At 41.2% G+C, this 13,384-nt stretch overlaps 1 protein-coding gene across 1 annotated transcript in view; it reads right to left on the bottom strand.

Annotated features, from left to right (window-relative positions):
- Positions 1 to 12,587, bottom strand: part of Gm3371 (predicted gene 3371) — a 49,224-nt gene extending 36,637 nt beyond the window's left edge. The window contains exon 1 of the mRNA XM_030248216.1: positions 12,272 to 12,587. Coding sequence (XP_030104076.1) covers positions 12,272 to 12,293 — 22 coding nt within the window. The 5' untranslated portion in view covers positions 12,294 to 12,587. The remainder of the gene's footprint in view (positions 1 to 12,271) is intronic.
- Positions 12,588 to 13,384: the final 797 nt, after the last annotated feature.

Below are 13,384 nucleotides of genomic sequence, written 5' to 3' on the forward strand. Positions count from 1 at the left end.
ATCCGATGTAAGTTCACCTACTCCTCTAGTGCCATGATGTCTGTATGCATGCCTGCCTGCCTCCTGCCATGTTCCCCACCTTGACAATCCTGGATCACCCTTTTATATTGTTGGCCAAACCCAATTGAATATTTTCTTTATATGTTATCCTGGTCAAGGTGTGTCCTAGCAATAAAACAGTGAAGAAGAAAGCAAAACAAACTCTTAATCAATGGAAAGATCAGCTACGAGATGGGAGAGGAACTTCACTAAGTGTACAAATGACAGAGAGTTCATTTCTAGACAATCGGATGGTGTTAAAAACTAAACACCAGGAAACCTGCCTGTTAAACATTAAAACATTTTAAATTTAAACATTTCAAAATGTTCTATGGCTGTCCATGGTAGAGCACACCTATAATCCCAGCAGTCAGATGGCAGAGGCATGAAGAACTGCATGAGCCTCAGGACAACCTGGTCTATGTACTAGATTCTGGGACAGCAGGGATAAGTAGAGAGTCCCAGACTCAAACACACTCCCTTCTTATGTTCAGTCAAACTGAACAGAATCTTCAAAAGAAGAGAAAGAAATGGATCATAGATATGTATTTAAATGTTTAATATCCTTCTTCATCAGAAAAATGCAAATTAAAATAGTTTTAACCTTGTATCTTACTGCAGTCAGAATGGCTATTACAAGTAGACTAAATGACCACAACTCTTGGCATGACTGTGGGGTAAGAGAGTATATATTCACATGTACAGTCATTATGAAAAACAGGAGAAATGTTCTGGAAAACATTGCTAGAGATAGATCTTCCGTAAGAACCAGCTGTACTATTTGTGGTGGTTTGAATGAGAATATATTTGAATACTTGGTAAACAGGGTATAGCACTCTTTGATGGTATTCAGAGCTATGGCCTTGTTGTGGGGGTGGGCTTTAAAGTTTCAAAAGCCCAGCTCAGGGCCAGCATCCCTGCTTCCTGCAGATCCAGATCTAGAACTCTCAGCTACTTCTCCAACACCATGTCTGCCTCTGCATGATTCTGTCAAGACAAAAATGTATTAAAGTTCTGAAATGGTAAGCAGGTCCCCATTTAAATGCTCTCATTAAAAGGTCCATCTTTGTCCTGATGTCTCTTTCTAGCAAGAGAACACAGTCTCAGACACTATTCCAGGGCATATAGCCAAATCATTATCCTAAGACAGAGACCTGGGTGTGCTCATGTTCCCTCCTGCTTTATTCACAATAGTCAGGACATCAAAACAACCCAGACATAAATATAACTGATGAAAGGATAATGAGTACATGGTTCATACACACAATGGTAATGAACTATGACAATATAAATGAAATTTACAGGTTAATGGATGGACACATGAATAATATTTTTGAGTGATATAACCCAGACCCAAAAAGACAAATACCACATGATGTGCCTTATGTGGATGGTAACATTGAATGGCTAGAGATGTGCATTTAAACTGCATATCCATAGAAGGTAATGCACTAGTGTTGGGTTATAGGAGGATATTTCAAGAATATAATAGAACACAATTTGTGAAGGAGAAAAAGGAAAACAGTAGGACAGAGTGAGGTAAATGTCTTGGGAGATTGCAGAGGAGTGTGGTGGCTTGAATATGGGAGTGGTACTTTTAGGAGTTGTGGCCTTGTTAGAAACAGTGAGTCAGTGTGGAGGGTAGGCATTGAGACCCGCATACTAAACATATGTCCTGGTGTCTCCTCACATCAATAAATCTCAGACTAACACCTGGGACAGTAGACTACCATGTCCAGAATTTGGTAAAGTTGAGTGGGTTGGAAGTCCCAGACCCACAGTAGATGGCAAAAGTGTCACCTGCTTCCTACCAGGCCTCTTTCATGGGACCAAAATCTCTACATAGGAACATGGCCTGTGGTTATTTAGAAGAGAACAGGGTTCTCCCTGCTAATGAGGTAATAGAAGATGGTAGGCTTCAGTCAATAAGCTTCCCTTCCTGGACATTCCTTCCTCAGAAGTTACTTAACTTCTAGTCTATCCTTAAGACATGTTATGCTTTCATTTCCATGAAAAACAATCAATAAACAGTTTACAACCAAGGACTGTCTCTCTCATCAAACCAACTGTGGGTTACATGGAGAAAAAGCCTTTGCCTACAGAGCATTGCCATCTAAGTCTCCAACAGAAGGCCCCTCAATACTCCTGGGCTAGTCACCTCTGAGCTAATCCAGAATTCCCCATTCCCTGATTTCAGGGCTAGTTCTTAGCCTGCTGGCCTCCTCCATGCTCAGCTCCTCTGAGACTTCTAGCAGTGCCTGCATGTCCAAGATTCTGAGAACCCCTTGCCCAGTTATCCTTGCAGGCCAGCAGGATCAAACCTGCTGTGAACTATCTGCAACCAAGCACTGTCAGGATGTCCAGGATTTTGTGGGTCCCTGTCCCCAGACTCCTAAACATAGGCCCATGGAATTCCGAACAACATACTACCCAATGAAAAGCCCAGGGCCAAGTTTGGGTTATCTTGTTTGGGGTTGCTCATCATTGAGTCTCAAACACTCTCCCCAATCATTAAAGACTACTGCCATTTCCTTCCTTCTTTTCTGGAAGATAATGATAAGAACACATTGCTGAAGAAGATGGTATCTGGCACAGGCATCAATTCAGGCATCTATCTCATTCTTTTCTGTGTGTTGAGAACATATTTATCACTCTTTTGCAGTTACTTGGAGATATTTGGCCCATTACAACCCACCAAATTTCTATAGACGTGGTAATCCCTTGGTAGCCGAGATTGCAACTCCATGTCCCCCATCACCCTCCCAACATCTGTCTTAAGATCTGGCAACTGATATTCTAATTTCAGCTTCTCTAAGTGGGCTAAACTGAAGAGGGAGCCCAGGGCCTCATGTATACCAAGCAGCAAACACTACAGGAGAATACACTGTACTTCACCACAACACACTGCACCACACCACACTACAGTATACTACACTAGAGAACCCTCAGTCCTTCTGTTTCTCTGAGATCAACTTTCTTTCTTAGCCCTTTCTCAGCCTTCCTGCATGGATTATCTGCCCAAACAAGGTGAATGTAATAAAAGAAAGTGAACATTTTCTCCTTTCATAATCCACATTGAAATTTACTGTGAACTCTGTGCAGAGATCATGACCACCAGGAACACCTGGCCTCCCTTCTCCCCATTGTCACGTACTGGGTTCCCTCTCCATTTTTTCTGTTGTCTTTCTAATTTGAGGATACAGTCTTGGATACTCAGATTTGGGGTACTTTGTCCTTTCCTTCAGACCTCTGTATTTGCTGTGTCTCCCCTTAGGACTCTGTGCATCAGGCTGAGTTATTAGTAGAGCTGTTTCTAACTCTGCATCAGCATATACTCACAAGAGCTTCTGGCCCTCAGACAGGTGGTTCTTCAAAGCTTTTGAGAAGAGATGTTACTCTGAAGAACACCCTAACTGCTGCAGATGGATGGCTGCTGAACAATCTCCATGACTAGTTGTCCCAGGAGGGTTTTGGGACTCCTCCAAATCTGGCTGCACTGCAGCTTCTCCTAGAATTCAATGTGGATGCCATACAAGTTTTAAGAGGATCAGTCAAGTACCCACAAGGTGGCCACATGGACGCATCCAGAAAGGCATGGTACAGGAGAAGCTGAGTGTCCTACATGTTCATGTGAAGGCTGCTAATAGAGCATTAATGTCCAGGCAGCTAGGGTGAGGGTTTTGACCACACACACAGTGTCCCATATACTCTAACTTGGCCACTCCTTCTTATGTTGCCACTCAGTGGGTTGAGCATATAAAAACCATAACAAATATTGATGCAAAAATACTCAATAATGTCTTGGAAACTGTTTCTAATAACACATGCAAATGATCACTCACCATGATCCAATATGCATCATGTATAGGATGTAAGAATGATTCAATGTTTTGGAATTCATCAAAGTAATATACTATGTAATAAATTTAAGAAATTATTATTTGATCATCTCATTAGATACTGTATCATCCCAGGGATGCAGGAATGATTCAATATATGAACATCCATCAATGTAATCCACTATATAAAATAACTTAAAATATATTGTATAATCTCATCAGATGCTGAAACAGTGTTTGACAAAATACAATATAACTTCAAGATAAATGCATTGGAGGAATCAGAAAGTCACGTTTCAGAAAGAAATATGCAAAATAGAGCAATCCAGTTGCCAACATCAAAATATATGGAGAAAAATTTGAAGCCATCACATTAAAATCAGAGACAAGGAAAGACTTCCCCCTCTTCTCCTATGTATTCAACATAGTCTTTGACATTTTAGCCAGAGCAATCAGGCAAAAATGCAGATCAAAGTGATACAAATTGGAAGGGAGGAATTCAAGACACTACAATTTGAGGAGTATGGAATATTACACATAAGTGAGCTCAAAAAATCGCAGGAGAGAACTCCTACAGCTGATAAACGACTTTAGCAAAGTCAATGGATACAAAATTAACTTGAACAATCCAGGAACTTTCCTCTACTCAAAGGATAATTATACTGAGGAAGAGATTTTTTAAAACTACATACTTCACAATAGTCACAAACAATATCTTGGTGTGACTCGAACAAAGCAATGGAATGATCTGAATGACAAGAACATTAAGTCTCTGAACAAAGAAATCGAAGAAGACCTTAGAAGATGGAAAGATCTCCCATGGTCATTGATGAGCAGGATTAATATAGTAAAAAAGGTCCATCTTGCCAAAAGCAATCTACGGATTCAATGCAATCCCCATCACAAATTCCAACTCATTCCTTCACAGAGATAGAAAAAGCAATTCTCAAATTTATCTGAAATAACATAAACCCCAGTATAGCAAAAACTATTAATAACAATAAAAGAATGGCTCAGGAAATCACCATCCCTGATCTCAAAATATACCACAGGGCAATAGTGATAAAAATGTCATGTTTCTGGTATAGAGAGACAAGTAGACCAACAGAATAGAATTGAAGACCTAGAAATGAACCTACATTGATATGGTCACTTGATCTTTGTCAAAGGTGCCAAAACCATCCAGTGGATAAAAGACAGCATTTTCAACAACTGGTGCTTGTTCAACTGGCAGTCTGCATATAGAAGAATGCAAATTGATGTATTCTTATCTCCTTGTACAAAGCTGTAGTCCAAGTCACTCAAGGACCTCCACATAAAACAAGATACATTGAATCTAATACAAGAGAGAGCAGTAAAGAACCTCTAACACATTGTCACAGGGGAATTGTTCCTGTACAGGACACCAATGACTCATGCTGTAGGACCAAAAACACTGTCAAATGGGACCCCATAAAATTGAAAAGCTTTGTAAGTCAAAGGATGCTGTCAAAAGGACAAAATTGCACACACATATAGGGAAAACTTCTGTACCAACCCTACATCTGATAAAGGGCTAATATCCAAAATATAAAAAGAACTCAAGAAGTTACACTCCAGAGATCCTAATAACCCTATTAAAGAATGGGGTACAGAGCTAAACAGAAAATTCTCAACTGAGGAATCTTCAATGGCTGAGATGTAGTTAAGAAATGTTCAACATCTTTAGTCATCAGGGAAATGCAAATCAAAATGACCCTAAGTTTCCACTTCACAGCACTCAGATGGGTCAAGAACAAAACTCAGCTGACAGGTGATTCTGGCAAGAATGTGAAGAAAGAAGAACATTCCTCCATTCCTGCTGGGACTGCAAGTTGTAAAAACCACTTTGGAGATCAATCTGGCAATTCCTGAGAAAGTTGGAAATGGTTCTACCTCAAATACAGGTATACCACCATGGTACATATACCCAAAAGATTCTCCAATATATTAAAAGAACACATGCACCTCTATTTCATAGCCGCCTTATATATAATGACCAGACTCTGAAAACAACCCAGATGTCCTGCAACAGAAGAATGGATACAGAAAATATTGTACAGTGTACAGAAGTACTACTCAGCTTTTAAAAACATTACTTCATGAAATTCAAAGGCCAATGTTTGGAAGTTGAAATATCATCCTGAGTGTGGTATCCTAGTCACAAAATGATAGACATGGTATGTAGTTATTGATATGTGGAAACTGGTCAAAAAATACATGGAATGCCCACAATACAACTAACAGACCATGGGAAACCGAAGAAGAAGGAAGATCACACCAAAGTGTAAATGCTACAGTTCTACTCAGAAGGGGGAAGAAAAGAATGTTTGGAAGTAGGAGAAGAGAAGGATCTGGGAGGGAGAGAAGAGTAGGAGGTAAAGGGGGTTCTGGTTCAGATATGGGAGGAGATGGGGAAGAACTAAAGAGGGAAAGTCATTTGAAAGGAGGTCTCTACCCATTGGGGAGGGGAAACTGTGTGTAGCCACTATAAAGTCTCAGATGCCAGGGACCCAAGAGATTCCCAGAACCCAACAGAGAGGACATTAGCCTAAATACCAAACAAAGGGGAAGTAGGAAATATACAGACCATATTTATTGGATAAGCATGGCAATCTTTTAAGGTTGGGGCTACCCAACCACCTCAAAAGTATTAATCAACCGCCATCTTTTATGTACTTCTTCATGTTTTGGTGATACTCCCGCCCCCATATAATGTAATTATTGCAATGCTACTTCATAGATGTAACTTTTGGTATTGGTGTCTCTTGAAATGCTATGCATGCAGCCAAACATGAGAACGAGCGAGTGGACCTAGATTCTGAAGTTGGGACAAGGACTGAAGGAACAGAAGGGGCTTGCAACCCCATAAGGAGAACAACAAAATCAACCAAACAGAGCCTCACAAAACTCACATGCACTAAACCACCAAGCACATAGTACATGAGGGGATATCCAGAGTTCCAGCTGGATACTTAGTAGAGGAATGCCTTATCTGGCATCAATGGGAGGGAGTGCCCTTGGTCCTGTACAGGCATGATGATCCAGGGTTGGGCAATGCTAGGGCCCCGAGGCAGGAGGGTTTGGACGAGGGGGTATAGGAGCACCCTCATACATCGAGGCAACTCTAGAAGTAGAGGATATGAGGTTTTTGGAGGGGGAACTGAGAAGGAGGATAACATTTGGGATGGAAATACATAAGAAAATAAATAAAGAAAAAGTAAAAATAAAGGTATAAAAATCACAAATGGGGCAACCCTGGAGAAGGACAACTTACAAAAAACATCAGGGTCTACAGATGCAAGCCTCACCAACAGAACATAGAAAAGAGAATCTCAGGCAAAGAAAATACCATAGATGATAATAATAGATGATATTAAAAACTCACTCAAAGAATATACAGAGTAAAAAATTCCTAACTCAAATCATCTAGCAAATGCAGGACACAATAAAAAGAACAAAACTAAGAATAATGGAAAAAGAAGTGGATGAGGGATAACAGTTCAAAGACCCAGAAAACATCTTCAAAAATATGATTTTTAAAAGTCCTTAACCTAAAGACAGAGATGGCCTTAAATTTACAAGAAACCTACAACACACCAAATCATTTAAACCAATATAGAAAATCATCCTATCACATATTAAACAAAAGTATAAATGTACAGAATAAAGAAAGAAATTATTACAATCTCTAAGGAAAGAAAGCCAAGTAACATACAAAGAAAGACCTATGAGAATTACATTGACATGTCACCAGAAATGGTAATATCTAAAAGATCTTGGACAAATGTCTTGCAGACTCTAAGAGAACACAAATGCCAGCCTTGGCTACTATACCCAGAAAACTCTTTATGACCATAGTTGGAGAAACTAAGATATTCTGCGACAAAAACAAATTCAAACAATATCTTTCCACTAATCCAGCACTACAGAGGATACTAGAAGCAAAATTCCAACAGAATGAGAGTAATTATACCCAAGAAAACACAAGAAATGAATAATCTCACAAGAGCCCCAAAGAAAGGGAAAAGCATGTTGTCTCCATTCCCTGCCCTATTATCTCTACGAGTTTACTAGTGTTGGTCAACCTACATGGTGTGTTGGAAAGGCATCACCCCAAGCCTCCACCACCAATAAGCAGGATCAGAGAATGAAGAGCATGGAGATGCTCAAAAGGGATCTCCAGAAGATCAAAAATGAGAGAGACAAACTCCAGGGAATCCGAGCCAATTACACTAACAAGGATTTGAACAACAGGTAGTCATTATGCCCAGTTCTTTGCTGACTGTCTTGGGCCCTCTCTGTTAACCTCAGATTCCCTCATATCACAGGAGGCTACACCACCAGCCTGTCCACACATCCAAATTCATTTTGCTGAATGGATTTTCGACACAGAACTTCAAGTTCAGATAGTCATGAAATGAGACTCAGGAAATTTGATTTCTCCAAAGGTAAATCAGAGCCTGTGGTTTGAATTACAGTCTGGGCATAAGGGTTGTAGTGTGTGAGCCCTAATCCTGCATTGTAAGAATCCAATACAGGTATAAGTTTTGGGGAGATGCAAAGTACACTGTGTTTATGGCCAATCATGTTTGCAGTTGACCTGGAAGTAACTTGGGTTCAACTGGTCCTGTCAACAGCTAGAGGGGCCTGGTCCCACATACTGTCACTCAGTATAACTGGATTGGCCATATTTCATCACTGCTTTTATCAAATTTTATTCACTATACTATCAGATAATGTGTGTTCATTTGGCATTCTGATTGTGTTTGATTATGAGGGGGGTGTCAGTGTGTGTGTGTGTATGTGTCTTCCACTTAAGAGCTGGAGTGTCTGTATAGTATGCTGGGGCCTGGGATTTTGCTTGACACAGTTTCCAGCCAAAAATAGTGAAGACAGAGGGAGCCTCACTTTGAGGAGCACAGCATATGAGCTCTGTGCTCACCTTAGGTGCACACTGGAAATGTAGTATCCTGTAGATACTGATTATGTCCTTTGGGAGTTTATGTAGCAACAAAAGCAAAGATTGACAATTCCTTGTGCACAAACAGATGTGTCATCACAGGTTTTAGGTGGATCCAGGACTACGGCACAGGTTCCTGGAAAGTTCTTGGAGAGCTAGTCTATTTTTCATGCCCCTTTTGGGAGATAAAGTAGGTCAAATCCCTGCCTTTACTTCCCTGCCCCTACTGACCCCAGGCAAAGAGTAATAAGTTTGATAAGCTCCAAGTAGAACTGGTAACATGGAGCAATGTCGTGGCATATATGTGTTGGGGTAGTCCACGATTCAGCTTGAATTAACATGATCCTTGTATCCTTAGTTCATGGGATTATTTGTTCCTTGGGGCATGTCCTCCCACAGTATCAAAATTAGGACATTCATGCTCAAGATGCAACATGACCAGGTGATGACTGACCTGAAAAGAATGCCTCAGGACATCAGTGAGGCCTTGTACAAGTACAAGGAGTTGACTAAAGAAAATCAATTCTACTGGTGAGTGACTAACAGGGTCGTGATCCAAACACTAGGCACAGGATATGTCTGCCCATCCTTGTCTTTGAACCAAAGTAGGGGCTCAGTTTATATACTGTTTGCCTCTAAACCAGAAGCCTGGCTCCTTCAAAGCAAAGCTCTAAGATTTTTACCTCTTAAAGGCATTTTGGCCAAGTGTGAAGAGTCTGTGAGCAACTCAAATCATTGTCCTTTCCAACAAAGTATATTTGAATGTACATACATAGATAAGGTTTCCATGGGACACCTAGAAAGACTGTATGTTGGTTGGGTCTCTTCTCTTCTCCTAGAGAAGGTCTGCCTTCTACCTACAGGTGATTTTTAAATAACATGGACATATAAGCACACATGTGTTCCAGGTCCTCTTGAGAGATACTTAAGTCCCTGTTAGTGTCACAGTTTACAGATGTACCTCGGCTTTTGAAATATGGCTGTCCTCTGGATTTGACCACTCTCAACGTGATGCTCCATTGCCAGTCTGGACAGTTGTCTGGGCTGACTGGGCACCAGGGCACATTGTGGCAGGGATGGTCCTTGGAGGAGTGGAAGATGGATGCTGACTTGTGTAATCATTTGTTTGTTTGTGACTCGGCATCGGGCACTGCCACTTCCAGAGTGAATCTAACCATCTCCAGCACAAAGTCAGGATGTTGTGGAAGGAGAACACAGTTGCTAGAGGAGCAGATTGCACTAGAAAATGCTCCAACGAATCAAAGAGGCTGTGTAAAGAAGGCAGCCTGAAAACCAATGACCTATGTACCAAGCAGCAGCAGGTAGGGTGCATAAATCATGAGGAGAAGGTTGTAGTCATGTCTAACCTTAAACACAGGCAAGCCTAAGCAACCATCCTGTACCTTATCCATGCTCTCTCCTATGTCTCATCCAGTTGTTCATTTCTGTGATCATTTCCAAGACTTTAGGTGCAGTTATCCTCCTTCAAGAAACTACATATTTGGGAAGTAAACAATCATGCTCAACTAAAAGCTGCATTTCCTTATGATAGATAGGTTGAACACACAGTACACAAGTACATGCCAGTATGCTAAATGAGTTCCATGTGCTTGCCTCCATTGTAGTAGCACAGAATGTTGATTGATGAAGTCAGAGCTTCAGCTCATTTGCTTCTGAGGGGTCATGTGAGATCACAGGCAGTACAAAATTTGCAAGTATTAGATCTCAGTGTAATTGCCATATGAAAGGAAATCATTGCCTTTTGTGTGTTTGCGTGTTGGGGGTGCTTGTATACTTTCTCTCCCCTTTCCCTGCATTGCAAGATGGTCTCATCACTCTGCCTAGATCTTGGCTCACACTTAAAGAGCCTGAGCAGGTACATGTCAGGACTGTTTTCTGTCAGTGTTGCTAGAGTTCTTTCCTAGAGCTTATATTCTGGAGCTGACTGGATCAACAGGGATGTGAGAAAGGCTTCTCTCAGCCTGAGTGTTGGTGTGAGAGATGTGAGGCTTCAAGAATGAAATTTCACTAACACTTTCAACCTAGTCTAAGAAATGTGCCCCATAATTAGTGTTAGTGCCCAAGTGATGGATTGCAGAGTCCAGTGTCTCACATTAAACATAGCCTTCCATAGTCCCCATTCAACTGTTTGTCTACCATCCATTGTTATCTCCTCATAATTTTCTACTCACTTATGATTTTTGGACAGAGAGAGTAACAGGTACATATATATATACAGAGAGAGAGAGAGAGAGAGAGAGAGAGAGAGAGAGAGAGAGAGAGAGAGAGAGAGAGTTAGAGAGGGAATGTGTTTGTGTGTGGCATAAGCATGTGTGTACCAATATGTATATTGGTGGGTGTGTTGAAAGTCCAGTTATTTATGTAAGGTTTTGTTCAGTTTTTCTTTTTTGTTTTTTTTGTTTGTTTGTTTATTGGGACAGCAGGTTTTTGTTTGTTTGTTTATTCAGCCTTTCTGTAACATATTTCCTAGAAACCAGGTCTGTCGCAGAGCCTGAAACTTCCTGTTTTTTTTAAGCTGTCTGACCAGCATCTTTGAATCTTCTGTCAGAGGCAGAGATCTCCCAGGCAGAGATCTTTGTATGGTTTGGTCTCAATTAATTGCTATGAGGTTCAGTTGCTCATAGCTAGGAAGATCATGGTGTTATTTTCTATAATTTTATACAGGCATTTTAGTGTTTTGGGGTTTTTTGTTTGTTTGTTTGTTTTTTTAAATGCCAATTCATTAACAAGGAGGAAGACAATGCTGGCTGCTTCAGGTGTCAGACACATAACTTGACTCACTGTGCCTTCTCATGAGTTTTATCTCATCATGATGGAAACTTAAGAAAATGGAGGTAGGGAGGGGGTAGACCAGAGGTGGTCTTACCCAAGAAACCTGGGCTACATGTTATCCACAGTGGAGTGTTTCAACAATTAATACCTTTCTAAACCAAGAGAAACCATGTTGCCAACACTTAAAAGTGAATGAAAACATAGATAGTCCAACCCACCTTTTCCAAATCTTACCATGTGACCTCAGATTCCCCTTCCCAGTCCTTCCCTCATTCATTACCACTTCCAGACCCTGGGTTTGGAGGCCCTCCCATGTGAGAAAAAAATCGCAAAGCAGGCATGGTACCTTTAGAATACGACTATGATATGGGGCACAAAAGGAGCCCTCAAAAACAGCTAGCTGAAGATATGAGACAAAACGGGGCTCCAAGGATTTCGATGTTCTTATTGAAAGAACAGTTAGGAACCTAAAACAACAGCCTATCCTTCTAAGATGGGAGTGTGGGGCTCTTGGAGTTCAGGGGGCAGGAGTCCAGACACCCCGGAGTCACAAAAGATGGTTCCCTGGCCTGGTGGGAAAGCATTGGTGTTGGTTGAGGGATCACAGAAGCCAACTTACCTGGAGTATCATGGCTCTCCATCCACTGGTCCTCAGACTCCAGTGGCCCTGGGATCAAGTCTTCTTGAAGCTCCACTTCTGTGTTTGTCTTCTGCTGCAGCGCCTTCACAAAGCACTCTTTCTCTTGCCTGTCTCATGGATGCTGGCAGGGATCACAGGTGATACTCAGACCCCTGTGTCAGGAGGTGAGGACACCAGGCCAGATGTGACCTTCGTGGCCACTTCCAATCCAGCCACATGCTCTTGTCCCCCTCCCAGTTGGTCACTGCTAGCTTTCCTTTCTAGGCAGAGGAGTTCCTGGACCATGACAGCAAGCCCTTCCAGCTCTATGGTATGGAGAGGAGACTCAGGATGTCACTTCTGGAATTATCTAGGAACCAGGTCCTCCAATCTTCTCTATGGCAGCTATCTCAGAGCAGAGCTAATCGGGCCCAATACACTCCTAGGACAGAAGGACAGTCTCCAGTTTTATTGTTTTCTAATTAAACTCTTTAGTAATAAAAAGTTAAGCATGTAAGCATTTTAAAAAGAAAACTTAGACTCCTTTGCCTTCATTGCACTAAGATAAACCCCTGGAATCTAATGAGTGTCTTACTGGCTTCACCAAGTGGATACATGGAATCCTACACTGCATCCCTTTGCTGACGTTGTTTTGCTGAGCCTATCATAGACATAACTTTGCTTCTGTACACATTCCCTCTCATTGTTTTGCAGAGTGCTGCATTTAAGAAAAATCAAGGCATGTTAAGTCACTAACTTCTTTTTGGCTGACATTATTAACTTGTGTGTGTGTGTGTGTGTGTGTGTGTGTGTGTGTGCGCGTGCTTTTGTGCGCCCGCGCTTGCACTCGCACAACTGTGTTTTTAAATTGGGTATTTTCTTTACTCACATTATCCCGTTTCCTGGTTTCCCCTCATAAAAAAAAAAAAAAAAAAAAAAAAAAAAAAAAAAAAAAAACCTCCCCCAATTCCCTTTCCACTCCCCTTCTTACCAACCTACCCACTCATGCTTCCTGGCTCTGCATTATATCACATGAACTGTAATGTGTTGAATTGCAGCTACTGGATAATATCTATGGCTAACTGTTTTTATTGGTGCTAGAGAGTCTTATGA

This window comes from Mus musculus, chromosome 14 (assembly GCF_000001635.26).
Source record: "Mus musculus strain C57BL/6J chromosome 14, GRCm38.p6 C57BL/6J".
In the NCBI taxonomy this organism is placed as follows: domain Eukaryota; kingdom Metazoa; phylum Chordata; class Mammalia; order Rodentia; family Muridae; genus Mus; species Mus musculus.